Source organism: Bombus impatiens, unplaced genomic scaffold (genome assembly GCF_000188095.3).
Source record: "Bombus impatiens unplaced genomic scaffold, BIMP_2.2 scf_0203, whole genome shotgun sequence".
Taxonomy (NCBI): Eukaryota; Metazoa; Arthropoda; class Insecta; order Hymenoptera; family Apidae; genus Bombus; species Bombus impatiens.
The window spans coordinates 253,003-271,337 of record NT_176622.1 but is presented as its reverse complement, the minus strand read 5'-3'; the positions used below and the strand labels follow the sequence as shown (position 1 = coordinate 271,337).

General features: G+C 28.5%; 5 protein-coding genes and 1 long non-coding RNA gene across 14 annotated transcripts in view; 4 read left to right on the top strand and 2 right to left on the bottom strand.

Annotated features, from left to right (window-relative positions):
* Positions 1–139: 139 nt before the first annotated feature.
* LOC100746653 (lisH domain-containing protein FOPNL) lies at positions 140–1,896 on the bottom strand. 2 transcript variants are annotated; one of them, XM_003487906.4, is made up of 4 exons: positions 1,763–1,896; positions 1,148–1,192; positions 467–676; positions 140–379 (listed from the first exon to the last, which is right to left on the bottom strand). In XM_003487906.4, the coding sequence occupies exons 2-4, from the start codon at positions 1,173–1,175 to the stop codon at positions 243–245; spliced, it is 375 nt and encodes a 124-aa protein (XP_003487954.1). In that variant the 5' UTR covers positions 1,176–1,192; positions 1,763–1,896; the 3' UTR covers positions 140–242. The 2 variants fall into 2 exon arrangements, with proteins under 2 accessions (XP_003487954.1, XP_012238438.1); XM_012383015.2 differs by lacking the exon at positions 1,763–1,896 and adding an exon at positions 1,705–1,723.
* Positions 1,865–8,480, top strand: LOC100746254 (blood vessel epicardial substance). 5 transcript variants are annotated; one of them, XR_001102125.3, is made up of 10 exons: positions 1,865–2,002; positions 2,439–2,613; positions 2,714–2,975; positions 3,214–3,581; positions 4,487–4,644; positions 4,758–4,860; positions 5,018–5,158; positions 5,241–5,406; positions 6,711–6,975; positions 7,515–8,480. XR_001102125.3 is itself a non-coding variant. In XM_024366195.2 (9 exons), the coding sequence occupies exons 3-9, from the start codon at positions 2,753–2,755 to the stop codon at positions 7,577–7,579; spliced, it is 1,224 nt and encodes a 407-aa protein (XP_024221963.1). In that variant the 5' UTR covers positions 1,865–2,002; positions 2,439–2,613; positions 2,714–2,752; the 3' UTR covers positions 7,580–8,480. The 5 variants fall into 5 exon arrangements, 2 of the variants coding, with proteins under 2 accessions (XP_024221963.1, XP_003487951.1); XR_001102123.3 differs by having other exon boundaries at positions 7,512–8,480; XM_024366195.2 differs by lacking the exon at positions 6,711–6,975.
* A 1,796-nt stretch (positions 8,481–10,276) lies between these two features.
* Positions 10,277–12,042, top strand: LOC100745890. Its single transcript, XM_003487898.4, has 4 exons — positions 10,277–10,828; positions 11,238–11,416; positions 11,489–11,669; positions 11,894–12,042. The coding sequence occupies exons 1-4, from the start codon at positions 10,751–10,753 to the stop codon at positions 11,933–11,935; spliced, it is 480 nt and encodes a 159-aa protein (XP_003487946.1). The 5' UTR covers positions 10,277–10,750; the 3' UTR covers positions 11,936–12,042.
* A 381-nt stretch (positions 12,043–12,423) lies between these two features.
* On the top strand, positions 12,424–14,741 carry LOC100745774 (larval cuticle protein A2B-like). The gene is made up of 2 exons (XM_033319708.1): positions 12,424–13,473; positions 14,012–14,741. The coding sequence occupies exons 1-2, from the start codon at positions 13,462–13,464 to the stop codon at positions 14,375–14,377; spliced, it is 378 nt and encodes a 125-aa protein (XP_033175599.1). The 5' UTR covers positions 12,424–13,461; the 3' UTR covers positions 14,378–14,741.
* A 115-nt stretch (positions 14,742–14,856) lies between these two features.
* Positions 14,857–17,621, bottom strand: LOC112212505. 4 transcript variants are annotated; one of them, XR_004461351.1, is made up of 5 exons: positions 17,533–17,621; positions 16,361–17,435; positions 16,064–16,269; positions 15,907–15,994; positions 14,857–15,829 (listed from the first exon to the last, which is right to left on the bottom strand). It is a non-coding gene; the product is annotated as an uncharacterized LOC112212505 (long non-coding RNA). The 4 variants fall into 4 exon arrangements; XR_004461350.1 differs by having other exon boundaries at positions 16,064–17,456; XR_004461349.1 differs by having other exon boundaries at positions 16,064–17,435.
* LOC100745651 (SWI/SNF chromatin-remodeling complex subunit SNF5-like) overlaps positions 17,307–18,335 on the top strand; it is a 2,476-nt gene continuing 1,447 nt past the window's right edge. Inside the window, exons 1-2 of the mRNA XM_012383012.3 lie at positions 17,307–17,443; positions 18,033–18,335. Of these exons, the coding sequence (XP_012238435.1) occupies positions 17,432–17,443; positions 18,033–18,335 (315 nt within the window). The 5' untranslated portion in view covers positions 17,307–17,431. The remainder of the gene's footprint in view (positions 17,444–18,032) is intronic.

The following is an 18,335-nucleotide window of genomic DNA, read 5'->3' as shown; positions in this document are numbered from 1 at the left end:
TTTATCCTTGTTCTCGTTGTACAAAATATTAGAAATCATTTACCATACAAAATTATATATGTTCTATAAAATCTTATTATATAAAGAAAGAAAATTTAAATAAATTACAAAAATCTGAAATTAATTAAAAAATAGGGGGTTTGATAATTCATATATTTTTTGTTTATTAACAATATTAAGTATGAATGTTTTAGACTTTTGTTACTTTTGTTAATAATACGTCTATATATAATTTTATATATTCATGTATTTTTTAAATTCTTGAATGTTTCTACAATACTACACAGCAATGGTAATTTTGTACTATTCTCACTTTCTTTCAGCCCCAAACTTTGCAAAAGCAAAAATCTATCAAGAGGTTGCTTTGACAAGTCGCATTCTAAAACAGAGATATTTATTAAGTACTTTATGAATATATTAATTTCTGTAATATAGTATATTATATATGAAGTGCATTATTAAATACCTGAAATAAATACAGTAGAGCTGTACTTATATCCCATCCAATCTAAGTATTCTCGAATAAGTTCATTCAAAAATACAATGTCTAAAGGTGGCTTTGGAAGCTTTGTTTTATTTCCTTTATTTGAATTATCTAACAACTTTATGACTTCTGTACGCATTTCAGCTTTTATACGACCAAGCTCCCCATCAGCTTTAAGTGATTCTCTGACTGCTGTAGAAATAAGTTTATTAATGAGCAAACAAAACTTAAATGATTTTAAGTTTTACATAAAATTAATCTTAAAAAATAAAATTCTTTCATATGCAATAATTATACTTTCTTTTTCCAGAAAGTAGGACAATCTTTAGTAATATAACATTTGTTATTATCAACACAAAATACTCTCTGATAACAAATACTCTCTGATAACAATACATAAATTATAAAGATACAGATATAACCGAAATAATTAATTATAACACCACTTATTTTTATATTATAAATAGTATGTACATTTATAGCAGAAATAAACATTACATATTAACATATATCAATATTGAAAATAAATTACATATTTAAATAGTAATTGGATATGTATGTAATAAAAATTAATTGAGAAGTGTTTATAAATTAACTACGTGTAATAAAATACTTTTTACTTAAGAAATATAAACATTTTGTAAATTTGCAATTAATAAATACCATTAATCAAATCCTTCTCCGTTGCCATTTTATTATTATATTTACCTATAAACAAAGCAACAAGAATTTCAAAAAGCACATATACAGATCTATATATAGCAGGTGAGGCAGATATTAACGATTTAAATTTTTGTTCGTTAATGATATTGTGTTTGATGTGTAATTTAAAATTGTTTCCAAGAGCACGCTCTATATAAAAAGAAATACTATATTTTAAGATAACATGTTTTACTTCAATAAGATCATAAAAGGAAATACTTCAAATATTATTTTCTAATATAATGTATTTAAATTGAATTCAAATTTTTATCGAATATTTCAACACTCCTTAAAATAATAAATTATTAATTGTAGACGATATACAATTTATAAAATAATAAACATTTAATTCAAAGTTACAATTAGAACTTTAGGTTTCAAAACTTTTAATTACTGAAAAATAACGCAAATAATTAGAAGAAAATAAATATTTGTAAAAATTGTAAGTTTCAAATATAGAATATAAAAATTTATTGTATTTTATCTCTAGTATTTTGAATTGTAATTAATTTTCGTACGATGGTAATTATTTATTTGAAAGGATGGTTGTGTTTGCTAGTAAATTTTTGAACAAACCTTAAATTACGGGCCGCGTGGCCTATTTTATCCCCCTTCTGTTTCCCAATTCTCTACCGTCGTCTTTACTCCTCCTTGCTAAAGCAACGTCTTTATGCTAGTTTGACGTTCATTAGATAAGCAAGTTTGTTTCGTATACGAGTTCCGTTTATTCTAACTATCAAATTACTCTTAACGTTATAGTTTACTTTTTCATCTGTATGCCTTGCGTACGTTCACATCCTTTCAAATTTTCCATGAGTAAGTTATTTATTGATTTGAATACGATACTTTATAACATGCGTCAATATCCACAATCACTTGCATATCAAAATCAGCATGAAATATATTTATTTGAAAGCATTATCTTCTTTTATAAATTCACAAAATAATATTAATAATTGAATTTTGTAAAATCTTTCAAATTCACCATTATATAGAGTAACAAAATTTTTAATATTTTCATTTAATTGGAGTTTGACATTTTTAATTGGTAATTTTATTGTGTCATCAAGTAAGGATGTTAAATAATTATTAAGTTTATTACAAAACTCTTAATATTTCTTTTAACTACAGTTTGATATGTTATCATACATATAATCACACATTTCTAATAAGTAGAAAAACATAATAAATTTATGGGAAGGTTCATATATTACATTTTGCGCTTTATTATGAATGCATATTTATATTACAGATGTTTCTATAGTCTTCCTGCAGCTATTGGTAATGCAAATACCTTTATTTAATTTGATGTCCACAAGATGGTATTTGTCTTCAAGTTTTAACTTTAGCTGAGAATAGAAATGTGAAAAATGACAGGATATTTACAAGTGGCATATAATATTCAATTTAACATCTCCTATGAATAAGTATGAAACATAACAATTACCAATTTAAATTGTGCTCATATTTTGTGTAAACTTAATTTCAGTTTTTTATATTTAAGTATTATTTATTTTATTGTTGTAGAGTAAGACGAAATTGATTTAGCTTGGTGGTGATGCGGGGATGTGGATCTGTTTTGATCCTGTAGGAAGCCGAGAAGGCTGGCGTGCTTCTATCTTATTTTTTATATTTCTGTATTGGACATCTTTTGGTACCGATGGCAGTTTAACAAATGCAGCTGCGTTTAATGTCCCCCATAATACTGTTACATCGGAAGTATCACTACCAGTTTCAACACACCGTGAAGATGACGAATGTAGGAATGTGACCACTGATAATAGAGCTAGTATGTATGCATGTACATATAATATGGTGGATATATGTAATATATTTTATATATATGATAATATCACTATTCTTACCAGTTAACAAATTTTTGAGCTAACTTTTCTAAATACTTTTTTGAGACAATGTTTAACAATTTACCATTAATCATTAAGTAATAAATTTTATTACTACATTATTACTTAATGTTTTAAATATAATTAGTTCTATTAAATATTTAAAAAAGAAACATCTTACAGCTACTGGTCTATCAGTGGTCAGTCAAGGATCTGGTTCTCCTCATTCGCCGATAGTGCCTCCAACCTTTCTGTACGGAGTTCTTACCTGCCAACCGTATCAAGGAATTTCTGTGAACCACATCTACTTTCAACTAGCAAATGCCTTCTTTCTATTGTCACATCTTGCACCAAGTGGCATACATGGCGTACTTTATTTAAGGTGCACTCTGCTCGTGGGCTGTGCCTTTCTTGCTTTGTGGGGCTGGACAATAGCTTGTTGGCTGGATGCTGCTCTCTGGAATGCTCTATTTGTTGCCATCAACTTCGTCCATGTATGCACGCTTCTTTACAAGCTCAGGCCTATCAAGTTTTCAAGGGAAGTTGAAGAGGTAAGCTATGAGAAGCATCAGAAGGAATGATTGTTTGACTTTATATCACAGAGTAGTGTTTACCGATCTACCAAACAATTTAAAATACTTAAAATTATTTAAGATATTAGCGCGTTTAAAATTTAATATTTGGAATTAGATAAATACATAGGTAAAATACATGCTATGTAAGGAACATTTAAATAAATATTAAATTTATTATATTTTGTTATTGAATGTGAAAGTGACTTTATTATTAATTGCTATGAATAGATGGACATGTTACACAATTATTTCAAATGATTAAATATTAAATATATAATGTATGAATTAATATAATTAGTATTATACAATAGAAACATATTGTTGTAAGTATTGAAGTATATCTGTCCATTTTTAAAAATTGATATTTCATGTATGTAGAATACAAAGATATACACTATATTTTATTGTTTTTCCAAATTTTATTTATAGCATATTACTTTTTCTAGATGATGTAATATTCTTGTTTTAGCTGTTATAGATAGATATATTAGAATTTTAATTACAGTAAATTGCTTGTATGTTTGGCTATAGTGTTTGCATTAGATTCAAATTCTTTAGGTATATACTATCTTTTCTTTTTGCACCTTTATATATCCAGTTTCAGAAATAGATTTTCATTATAACATCACTGCTTTTAGGATATTAGTAATCTAACATTATATTTTTTTAAATTGAGAAAATGTTAGTTTCAACAAACATATATGTAATATAGAATAATTCAATTATATGTTGTTCTAATGTAAAGGTGAAATGGTAATTTAGAAAAAGGTTATTGAAATAGATGTTTTTCTTTTATTACAGTATATTTTTACGCTTAATAATATTACATAAATAATAACATTACATAAATTTAATATTTTATTTCATTCTTTTTCATACAGGTATATATTGCAGTGTTCCAGCCATTAAGAGTATCACGTCATCAGTTCAGAAAAGTGTTAAATTGTATGAAGGTTATTCGACAGTTGAAATATCAAGAAGTTTATGCCCAAGAAAAAGTAACCAAAGTTGATTCTTTATCTCTGGTACTTTCTGGGAAGTAAGTGTATATTATAAATAACGTAAATTGTAATATAAATCTTAATAAGTCACATTTTATCAAATTTAAAAGCAAAGAGTGGTATTTAAATTTTTTTGTGTATATTTCTTCAGGTTAGTAGTTTCGCAAAATGGAAGAGCATTGCACATTGTCTTCCCACATCAGTTCCTGGATTCTCCAGAATGGTTTGGTGTTTCTACAGACGAATACTTTCAGGTTTATACATCTTTTTAAGTCATTAGTAGAAATCTATTTCTTCATAGCAAAATAAGTTTACACACACATTAAATGAAATAAATTCATAAAAAATACATATTTGTTTACATGTGTGTGTTTGTATTTATATAATATATACATTTGTGATTAATAACAGGTATCAATAACAGCTATGGAAGAATCGAGGATATTACTATGGCATAGAGACAAGTTAAAATTAAGCATAATTAGTGATCAATTTCTGCAGGCAGTGTTTGATCACATTTTGGGAAGGGATGTAGTAAAAAAATTGATGCAGGTATGTATGTGTTTTTCTTAAAAATTTATAATACGTATGAATTCATTGATGTATTATATATTAGTACGTAATATAATCTTAGGTTAGCGAAACGATGGCCGCTAGCAGTCATCAACAGCAAAATGGACAAGTAATTGGTTTAAGTGGTATTGGAGCCTTAGAAAACGATCCTGACACCAAACTCTTCGTTGTGAAAAAGACTGGTGATAGTCAAGGTATTACTGCTCTCATCAGCCGTCAACTTCAAGGTAAGTACTTTTTAATATTGCATTTATGAACAATAGTAACACTTGTAACTATTATAGCAATAGTTGTTTTGTTATGTTAATAAAATCTACAAAAGTTATAGACGAATATTATAAATCTATTATTAATAATTTTCCGAATATATGAACAAATATCAAACAAAGTACAATTCGTTTTTATAGTAGCATATATTTCTAATGTCATATGTTCTATAATTGGATAATTTAATACTTAATTATTTAAACTAAACTGAATAACATTGCAATGTGTGTACGATGATCTATCAAAACTACAACCTATATATTAAAGAAACTTAAATTATCCCATTACCTCATATATAAATAATTTTTGCTGACTGATTTTCGGATCTTGAAACTTATGACAAACATAATAATAAATGTAATATTAAATGTATAAAAAATAGCATGCACATGCACTATACACATATACATATATGTATAAGATATAACATATACACATAATGCCTTTATGTTTATACTTAAACATATTGTTAAGGATGTAATATTTCTATATTATTCCAACATTCCTATCTTCTTTAAAAAGCGCACTTTGAAAAATTAAATAAAACGTGAATATAGTATAATATAATAATATAAATACATTTAATCATCCTTAATGATATCATTTTAAAAGTAGATGGTAGTTCTAATTTAAATGTGTTATGCAATTTGAAAAGTCTTTCTCCATTACAAAAAGTTGTTTCAAATAAAGATATTATAGATATTATAATTTAGAGAAAATCTAAATATATAAAAAACCCATTATATAAATTATAGTCATTAAAACTGTCTAAATTGATTTGAAACAATATTTTGAAAATGTATTACGGCAGTTTACATGTACAGTATCACATATATTTATATTTTTTATATTTAGGCATGAGCATGTATCATGCGTAATGTACTTTTAGAAATACAAATCTTTATCACAAAGTTTATATATTACTAACACAATTTGATCTAAAAAATTCTGTAATGTAAATTTTTTTCATTATAGAATAATTTTAAAGCTTTTGTCATTGCAATTTATAAACGTTACTATCCTGTATTAGTAGTTTATGTTTATATTCTGCCAATTATATATTTTTTTCTTATGTCGAGCAATTATTCTTTAAGTAAATATATAAATATTGAAATGTATATGTTGAATATATAGAAATCTTTTGCATGATAATTGGTGCATGTATTTGCTGAAGTAAAACTAACAATCTAGATTTATAATTTGTTTGAATATGCAACATACACTTTTTATAATTTTGCATCAATTTTGATTTTGCTTTGGATAGAAGAGAGAATGCCGCTGCTGTACACGACTCAGGAAGTGCTGAACAACACTTTGCATCATATTAATCACCTACGTACACCTCCTTTACATCCTGTACAACACAGCAATGTTCAGTCTTCCCTATAATATTCCTGTGACACAAACTGTGCAGATACTTAGCACAAATTTGTACGTGATATATGTTATGTTTCTGCAATGGATATCCATACAGTTATACAAATATCACTGGGTAACTTCATTTATTTTCTTCTGGTTATTGTATTCAGGTGAGTTGTTTTTGTGTCTATGTATGTTTTTTCATATTTCAATTATATTGACAATGTTGGTTCTGTCACAATACTATTGCTCAGATTCTATAAAATGGAAAGATTTTAATACCATATATCTGACAATTATACCCTAGTATATTAATTTAAAGATTTGTAGTTAAGTAAAAAACATAGTACTGTTACAAATACGATACAAATTGAAGTACTAATTATAGAACCTGAAAAGAAAACTTACTCTGGTATAATAACTTGTTACATATATTTATTTTGTTATATGATGTATTTAGAATTATTTAACACTTAATTCTTTTCAAGATTAAATATAGTTTTGGGGGGTTCTTTATTCACATGTTTATTAATGTTCCAATAATTTAGTTTTATACAATTTTATCTTAAAGATATATTCTGTTGTGGTTGCGTATAAATAGATTTTATATATTGACATATCATGTATATATTAGTTCATATTTTAATTCATATTAGCATATTGTTATTCTGTAGTAATAAAAAATGTTTATGTTATTACGTTGCAGCAGCAGGAGATCCAAATGCATGGAGATTGGGAAGAATTGAAGAGACTGATCATGAAACGCCTGTTTAATGAAATGAATATTAGATGAATGTCATCCTCGACAGTCAATATAAAGCAACACCGGTCTTTTTACATAACATGAGATAATGATGAAGCGTATCCGTCATTTTGGAAAATATGGCATGGTGTGCGTGGAGCAATTAAACATTCTCTTGCCAATTAATAATTTTTCCCACTAGTCAAGTATGATTAACAATGGAAAGAAAGATTTCATTGTTTATAGAATAATGGTTCCATCCTAGTTTATATAAAGTGATATATGACTAAACATTACTTTATGCTTCCAATATATTATTGAATAACACCGAAACTGATTTAAATATGGCTGTTTATAATTCACACTGATTTTCTTCTTAACATGCATATTTTAGTACCAAACAAGTAAGACTTTACATGTTTAATAGAATGAAGGTTGTTCAATCGCAACGGCGTAACTTCTTTAGTGAAAGATCTGTGATTTATTGGAACTGGTCAAGAAAAAAATTAGGGAGGCCTAAATACCTGATTGTTTCCCATACCCAAATATAGTGCCTTTTTACTTGCATTTCATTTATTCATTTAAAAAAATATATAAACATTACTATTGTATACTAATTTACATATTCATTCAATATTTTTTAAGCAAATTGCTGGCAGAAATCGAAATTTTTTGTAACTAGTAGTTACAATTTTTTACATATCTCTTACAGTGGGACTATCTTGAAATGAGAATGAATAGAAAAAGTATAATTTATTAAGCACATGTTAAATTGGATTATTTGTATCATTTTCATTAGAAAATACCTACTTAAATTAAAGGTATATGAATTAAATTTTATAACTTTGATTATGATTTATTAATCATTATCAAATATAACAATATTGATACAGCCAACACTGTGTTACAATAAAATGATTGGAGTAAGTTCTATTAATACATTGTTAAAATAACAATTTCAATATAATTTTGAACATAATTAATTTCCAACATATAACTTTCATTTTTTTTATTTAACTGTTAACCATTTAATTTGTGCATGAGGTATCGATAAAATTACTATGCAATTGATCATGATATATAGATAAACTAATTTATTTTTAATTCATTTATAGATTGTTTTATGATAAAATAAAGATTAATTAGGGTAATATTCATAATTTATGCCTGGTACTTAAAAATTATATACATACATATACATATATATTTTTTTTTATCCCTGTTTAGAATATTTTGTTTCACATAATTCTATTCATATTCATAATTTTAATAAGTTCCTTTCCTTTATAAAACAGTTGGTTTGCATTTATTTTTGAATATAATAGTGGTAGTATTGTTGAATATTTTCTATTACTTTTGCAATTCATTTAACTTTATTACAATTATTGGAATTTCGTTTTAATGAATATTATCGTTATTTTTACAATTTTTGCCAGCAATTGATCACTTCTGCCATCAAAACTATTAGTAAATAGTTTTGAAGGGTTATTGCGCGAATCATATCATAATACCATCAGATAATGGCGTTCAGATTAGAGAAGCAGGAAGTTACGCCAGAAAGCTCTGAATGATAATACAATTGCAATGTGAGCTACATTAATAAAATCATATTTATATTGATATACATTGTCGATAGAGAAATAAATACATATAACTTTTAATGTTTAATATCGTAAAATTATCGAAAAATCGTTACAATAATATTATAATCATGATTACCGTTCCTTTGTTTAAAAGAACAAAATCAACATTAGTCATAATTTATAAATGGTAATTTTGATTAGGAACGGTCATTAGAATGAAACAAATAAAAAAAGATCAATACGCACAGAGAAACGAAGAGAACATTAACGTAATTAATTAAAATCATTTTGGATAATAATAGTGAAAGTGTTATGTACCGAAATTTAAAGTAAAAATCTCAGGTTTTGACGATTGGATACAGTTTTAGGAAAAAAATCAAACAAGTAACAAAAGAAATCTTTAAGGACAATTTTGTCGGATTTAGTAACATGCATTATAAAATTTAAAATGTTGCTAATTGAATTCATGCCCTATTAAGGTTGTAATATATACTTGAGGATTTTTTATATGTAAAATTATAGTTCTGAGCATATTCTATTTCAAAGATTATAACTAGTTTAAAAGTTGGATAATAATTGTTCTATCATATGTATAAAATACATCTTCAAAAATGATTTTATTAGGTGACAAAATATCAATTTGTTTATTCATCTGGAAAATCGAATTGTTTTGAACGAAACGTTAAACTGAAAGAACAATGAGAATCATAAGATTTTATTTACTCTAATGCTATTCATGTTTATATGAGAAGTGTAAATGGTTTGTTTTAATGAATGTAAATTATTCGTTACTCATTTTTGTTGTTTATTATTTCGAACTGTTATGATCATGTGTAGATTTTCTTAGTACATAGTTAGGTATTATAAAGAATTATGAATGAAATGAAAAATTTAAATCACATTGAATACAATAATGAAAAATTTAATGATGAAAGGAATAAAGAAAGTTAGTTTTAGAAAAAAACATGACATCAAGCAAGTCTTTTTATCCCTTTACATTATGCCTTTTAATTTTATGATCTTGTCATTTACAAGAAATATTTCATTTTAAATATTATGAAAAATTTTGCATTAAAATTTTCAATTTAGAAGTTGATACGTACAAATTAGTTAACGAAATTATGATTTAAAAATTAGTTAAACAGTTATAATGGTAAATTAACGTCATTTAACTAGAAAAAGACGTATTTATTATTAAAAAAACTATTAATTTTAAATACGAGGAAAAGGTATTTTCAATTTATCATGTCGTTGTAGGAAATTCCCGGTTTTTCAATATACGTTGTATAGACATAAATTTCTAAGAAATTAGTGCATTGTATAATGGAGTGCGTCAGAATAGTAGTAAGCATGAGCGTTATTATTTCACGTGATATATAAAATTCTTTTTAAAGATTTATTATAAAATTTATAAACTAGCAAAATGTGTGTATAATTATAAATATTTTGAAATAATCGGTATTATCAGATATTATCTGATATTGTCATACTTGTCGAATGATAACCATTGATAACCAACTCAAACCGTTGTTTGAATATAATATTGTGTATGGAAGTTGTCAAATGGTCTCTTGATATTTTATAAAGTAGTTTTTATTAGTGCATGAAATATTTAATAAAATGTCGACGTTAGGAATGTATGAATTAACTCATCCTGAATTATTGTCAGAATCAGATCTTAAGGAAATTTTAGAAAATGTAAGCAAACCAGGTTATGTTTACCAACAATTTTTCTTCATTAAATCATGAAGAATTTATATATCTTTGTGTATTAAACTAATAATTATTTAATTGCAGATATATCTGATAATGTGTGAAAATCTTTCTTATAGATATCCTGTACCGTAATTTAAAATATAATTGTTCTTTTTTTACATTTTGTAATAAAAAGAATTTTTTTAGAACTAGTATCTTATCTACTATCAAGATATGAAATTTTCTTGTTTTATATTGCCAGAGATATTGTAATTTTATAAATATAAAATTAAATGTTGTAGGTTTTCATTGAGATAAAGAATTGTTATAGTATTTTTTAAATAGCTATTAATATCAATATTTATATATATTACAATTATTTAAACATCTTTCCGTCCTGCTTTGTTTATAGAGATGTATTGACTTCAGTGACTATAAAAATTTATCCAGATTTGAATTAATAGAATTATATAAACGGGTGGCTTTGCCGTTACCTCAAAGACAATCTGAGAGTAATCAAAATTCAGATGTAAGACAACATAATGAGGCAATGCACTCTGTTAATGAATCACAGAGAAATCCTGTTTCATTGTAAGTAAAAACATTTTGCTCAATATAAAATTATATCTCCTTTAATAAAGTAATTACATTAATTTTTTATAGGAATGGTACAAGTACTAGAAAAACAGATATAAATGAAACGGCAAAAGAGATTTTTTGTATAAGACCAAAATCTTCTGCAAGTGAACTTAAACAAACATCTAATAAAATACGTTTATATAATTCAAATACCTTTAAAAAATGCAATGGTATTGAGAAACGTAATAATGATGGAAAACATGATGTATGTATGTTTATTAATTATTCCATCACTTGTAGTTAATTTTCATTTATGTATTTATTTGGGTTTGTTAGATTGTTTTTATATAGATGCACGTATCATTACTGATATAACATTAATGCTAATTAAATTGTAAGATTATTTATTACAATATGAATAACGTAAATAATGATTATTTACTAACGAATGCCTAGAACAAATATTTTAATTATTTTCATATATTTTAGGAAGCTCCATCAAAGAAAAGACAAAAGATTACATGGCCATGATACTATATTATATTAAATCTTTATAGTATATAAGTACTATTTTTTTGGAAGTGAATGATTGGGGTTAGATTTATGTTATTAGTTGTTAATAAATCATAATATATAAATTTCTTATAAAAATATCTTGTAAAAACATATGGAAATTATATTATAAGATGAATTTTCAGCATGAAAATTAAATTTAGTAATCATCCTGATTAAACTATTAATTAATGACGTTTATTAAGTAATAAATATATCCTCATGTTATTGTACAAAAATAAGGTTGTTAAAGTGGTTTGAATATTTGTGTGATATTTAAAATATTTATACTTATTAGTACATTATATTGAACATTTTGTATCAGCGACATTTTATACTTCCTTCAATCTTATTTGAATTGTAAAAATTGTAATCACACACACGAATAAAGTAGAGTATTATCGGAATTTGTTATTTAATGACTGTGTGTTTTATTCTGTAAAAGTTTCTACATAATAAATTTTATATGTAAATAAATTACATGTCGCAATATAAACACCTATTTTCAATTTCAATTCATTATGCAGTTTAAAATGGCATTTGTATACAATTTGAAATTATTATTATCGATGAAATTTGTATAAACTTACCATGGATTACGCTTAATCTAGTCATTGGTTCCAGGCGCCTATATTTCAAGGATTAATTAATTCTTTCAATGAATTATTTTATGATATCCTTTGGTTTCCCTTTAGCTTCTAATTATGATCAAAGTGTGAAAAGTTATAATTTCAGAGAATCAGATGTGTACTTTAATGCTTCCAGTATTTAGTCGGATAACCAATGCGAGATCCAGGGACGAGGGACACGAAATGTGAGCATTCCAAAACGGATCATTCCAACTGTTTAGTATTCTTCGCGCCATGTGCTCGCATGACGGAAACGTTACACTTACTGCGACTAAAACCATACGGAATTACGCAATGGTGAAAGCACAAGAGTTTTAACCTGGAAGAATTATTGTCCAAATTGTTCCTATTTCCCTCTAAATTTTTACATTATGCATTGTGTAATAACCCATTCATCTTTTTCTACTACATCTTCTTTAATGAGAGATACTCCACGCTGTTGTTAATTAATTTCAAAGATAGTAAGCTATTATATTTTGCTATACGAACGTCGAACAGGGTTATTTTCTTTTTATACAATTTTAATGTAATTTGAAGATTATTTCCACATTTATTCTCAAAGGTAGCAGTTTTTAATATAATTTGAATTGATAGAAGAATGATAAAAATTATCGCTAAAATTTCGAAGGGTTTAATGTGCAGCTACTAGAGAACTAAAAATGAGAGCGAAACTTTTGCTACTCTGTCTGAAGCGCGTCACGTACACGCCTTCGAAGCTATTTGCGATGCATCGAGGGCTGCGATGAGCATCGGTTCACGTACATTCACAAATGACAACTCCGCACACCTATAAATACGTTTGTCACTAGAAATCGAACAGTCAGTTTCCTTCTTGACTTTCGTTCAATCGTAGGATTATCCAAAACACTAATCGACATGGCTTTCAAGGTGAGAAGAGGGTAACTTAAAAATTAACGATCTGATTAATTGTTTTGTTAATTCATTCTTGATTACTAATTGGGTTGTTAAGTTATTAATCATCTGTAGATATATAAAGTAGTAAAAATATAATGTATATAATTTGTATAATTTATTCACATATTAAAAAATGGAGGGTATGTATATGAAAAATTCAGTTGTGTACATATTAGTAGAGAAAGAATTAAAACTAGAACGAATAGGGTTTTTATATTTAAATTTAAATGAAATTTTCATGTCATGTTTTGTGATATATAGTTTTAAATATAATATAAATATAATAAAAACTCTTTTGAAAATTACACATTCAGTTTACAAGACAGTATAATTAAAATAGTTTACACAAAAAGATATCGTTAATCAGATCGCAAAATATTATTATTTATTTTGTATTTTAACTACATCATTTCTAATTTATATTATAATTTACCGTAACTAAATTTTATATTTCGTTCATATTATTTAATTTCTGGTAGAAGAAATTAAATATTTCTCTATTACGTTACAGCAAGTGGTTATCGTGCTGGCGGTCGCTATATTTACTACATGCAAGGGAGCTGCAGTTCCTTTACCAGCAGTACCATTAGCTAAACTTGCACCAGTGAATCCAGCATTTAATTACGATCCTCATCCACAATACACTTACGCTTATGACGTTCAAGACAGTTTAACAGGAGATTCGAAAACTCAGCAAGAAACTAGAAATGGTGACATAGTCAGTGGTAGCTACAGTTTCATCGAAGCTGATGGCACCAGGAGGATCGTCGAGTACACGGCGGATCCTGTGAATGGATTCAACGCGGTTGTCCACAGAGAACCTGTGGCTGTCATTAAACCTGCCCTGAAGGTCGCTCCAGTGGCTTTTCATCCTTAGACAATTTTAATACTTTATAATTTATACTTATCTTGGTAGAGAAAGAAGGGTAGGGTTGACCTAATGGTACATGGAATTTATTAACTTCATGAGCAAGAATTTTAGCTTCAATTTATTTTCTCATTTCGTTTTAATAAGCAAAACACAACATTAAATTGGTATCAATATGAAAAAGATTTACTCGTTGCGAAATGAAATGAATTTTATGTCATTTAAGTCATGCATTGCTTAGTGCTCGCTCGTAATACAAAAGAAATTTATATTTGCCGTTTTGTACCGCTTACTATGTAACTAGTCATATTACACTGTACATACTGCAATTATTTTATAATGAAATGTTTATATTAAAAACTTTTTTAAAATATATTGTAATCATTGCTATTCCCATCCTCATAATTATGTTTCTACGTTTTACAATTAAATGCATTTTATTTTAAATAAAAGTTAAAATTTGTGTTTTCTTTTTCTAGATCGTACGATTGCATCGATATCAATCAATAAATTATATTTCCATACGACTATTTAAATAAATATTTTTGTGTAAAATATTGTAAATTAGAAAATCCTCGTTTTCTGAAATTATAAAATGGGTCTTTTACCTATTTCTTTTATTTGTTGTTTATTACTTAAATCTTTGCGGGAAAGTTAAACGATCATCAATTCTGAATTAAAATGTTATCAATTTTTGAAGTACTGTAATTTCCTGATGACGGATTGTACAACTATTAGCGTGGGCTCATTTCAGTTGGCAAAGTCTCTACTTTCTCAACTCTAAATTAATTTTTCTCGAAGACGCTTTTATGCTTAGAAGCGGGGCGGGAAAGTGAAAATTATTTTTTATTCCGAAAATTCTACAAATTCGAACAAGCCTGTGAAATTTAAGAAATTTTTTCGCGATTCGTACCAAAACCAAAAACCGTTTTATGGCACTTTGAATGAAAAGTGAAATAGTTCAAAACATACATTTTTGCGGCAAAAATCATTCTCACTTTTACCTCTTTTTGCGAATATAGAGGCATCCACGAGGAAATAAAATTTGATGATCAGAAAGTAGAAGTATCACGCTTTGAAGCAAGTCCACGCAGATTATTTTGCGATCTTTCTTTTCTATACTGTAGCACTTTAAAGATCGTATTACAGCAGAATAAAGTTATTCTTTCAACCAGAAACGAATGATTCTTTAATTTTCCTGTAAAATATATGTTATAGATAAAAGATATCATATTACAAATGGGCGATATATATATATCGAAAATGAATATAAATTATTGCGATTTATACGTGTGGTACATAATAAATAAGGGATCTAACAATAAAGAACGAATCGACTACAAGCAACTGTTGTAATTCTTTCACAATGTTTTGTTACGAAAGAAAGTTCGATTATCCATTGTCTCTTCGCACAGATAACCTCTTTTTACACAGATTTAAGGAGGCATAGGCAAAATTTCCCTGAACATGATAAACGTTCTATCTTTATATTTTACGATAATTATACTATATACGTATCAGAATTAAAGAATAATTACCGAAAGCATCTCGTGTATGTCGGCATATATGAATCATCTGTTCCTTCTATTCTTCGATTCGAACGAAAGGTTTCTCCGGTGTCCGATCCTGTAAGAATATGGACATTGAGCAAGGAAAGAAAAGACACAATAAGCGTATACTGATAGAATCCATTACCTTTCGTAATTTCGTCGAATAACCTCGAATGACTTTCTTCGATGTATCAGCATACAAATTATATGGCCGCTCACACTTCGTTTGCACTTAAAATTCGGCGATCGTGTGTCAAATTTAAAACGAATTCGATTGACACATGTTCCGACCACATTAATGTATTAATGTATTGGTGCTAGCTGTTATCATAGCGTTATCGATTCATTTTACTATAGAAAAGAAATCAATCGGATACTTGATTTGAATTAATCGAAGATAAACAGAAACAAGGGTCATTTTTAACCTAAATTCTTCACTTACTACCTATTTAGCGCAAACAATATACACCGGCTGCAACAATTATTTCCCAATGAAATGTTTCCTTTTTTACTAGGTCATCTTCATTTCGTTCTCACGGTATCAAATTTTTGTAATCACGTCACAAAGTGCTGCCAAATGATTCGAGATTTAATATACTATACTTGGGTCCAGTTAGTCGGTACGTAGATGCTACGACAAATACGATGATAGCCGGTACTGTTTGCCATTGCATACGTTAAGAATTGCTTTTTAATTTAAAATTCTACCAAAGATCGAATCAGAACGGACAGATAGCATTCTTTCGACGCAAGTATTATCGTTGGAATCAGAACACGGTAAAAATGACCAACTCGTCGTTCTTCATAGAAATCTTCTAAATTTCGAACAGTATATTTTCAGGAATTTCGATGATCTTTGTAAAATATACGGTTAAAGGTTTCCCTTTCCCTTTCAATCAACACATTTTCCACGTTCGTTTCAATTTCACCGATACAAGTCTCATACTTCACTCGTCTAGCGTTAAGAAACCCTTTTTTCTCTCGCGTGCAGGCTTGGCTAAAGGTGTCGCAGGCGCGACGTAAATGCTAATCGATAAGGATCGCGCAATATCGTAAACTTTTGGAAGTGCGTACACCTTTCGTCAAGAGGGTTACAGCGGAGTTCACGGTTTACGTTCGCGGTTTCGTCGCACGACCTCGAAGTGGCTCTGTATCTTCGACATATTGGCATACAGGTCGCGTGTATACGCCGCGACGATATGAAGAAACATAAGCGCGCATACTCATCGACTCGTAGTTGTACGTATGGACATCGCAACATTTATGAGGAGGTCATCGGATGGTAAAAGAAACAGAGTAATAGGTAGCCCGAATAAAAGAAGGAGAGATTCAAGTGGGGGCGGTGTGTATGCGTGTGTAAGACGGGTGTGCACGATTCGTGTTTGGGTGCAAGGAATAGCTCGGGTTATTGTTGGCGGATGACACGAAAACACTGACAGTCATCACGCGTATAAAAGTACGACGAATCTTACCCTGAGGCATCAGTCTCCTGGCGATCCTCTTGCAAACAAACATGGCTGGAAAGGTAAGGAGGTACACTAATCGCGACGATTAGTCCTGACTAGTCTTATCCATCAAATAATATCGCTTAGAGTCACGTAGAGTAACGCTTACCAATTTTTAACTGGTCCATGATAGATGCTATCGTTCCTCTTCTCTTATTATACATTTACATTATTATACATCTAATGTCGGTCTCTAAATAGATTTATTATACCTCCTTCTCTATCGAACGTTTACATCCCTAGGTTTAGAATACGTTGCTCTGCTTCTTTTACTTCCACTTTATTGATCGTCCAAGTTTCCAGTGTCAGCCATGCCCTTCTGGGATAGATAGTCTGACGTTTCCTCAACGAGATAACGAAGTGCACGTTCAGCATGGGTCGAATGACGTATTATTGATAATGGTGTGGGTCTTACGGTTCTACAGTGGCAAACTGCTTATGTTCCGAATCATTGCTCTTCGATCAGAGGAATTTAATCGATATGTTGATTACAGCTCGCACACCGTTATTAGCGTTTTTTATATCATCGAAAAAAATACGATATATCTAATATTAATACGATAATTAGAATATCTAACGTGATACTAACGTTTCTTTCCAAAATTCTAGCTCATCGTACTCTTAAGCGTGGCGGTTCTCTCCAAAGGAGCGGTGATCCCAGCGGTCCCAGCGGCGCCCGTAGTGGCAGCGAAGCTCGAGGAACTAGACGCAGCGCCTCAATATAGTTTCGCGTACGACGTTCAAGATGCGGTGACCGGGGATTCCAAGGCCCAATACGAAACCAGAAACGGCGACCTGGTGCAGGGTAGCTACAGTTTGATCGAGGCAGACGGTACTCGACGCATCGTCGAGTATACGGCGGATCCGATAAACGGTTTTAACGCGGTGGTCAGCCGGGAACCAGCGACGGCT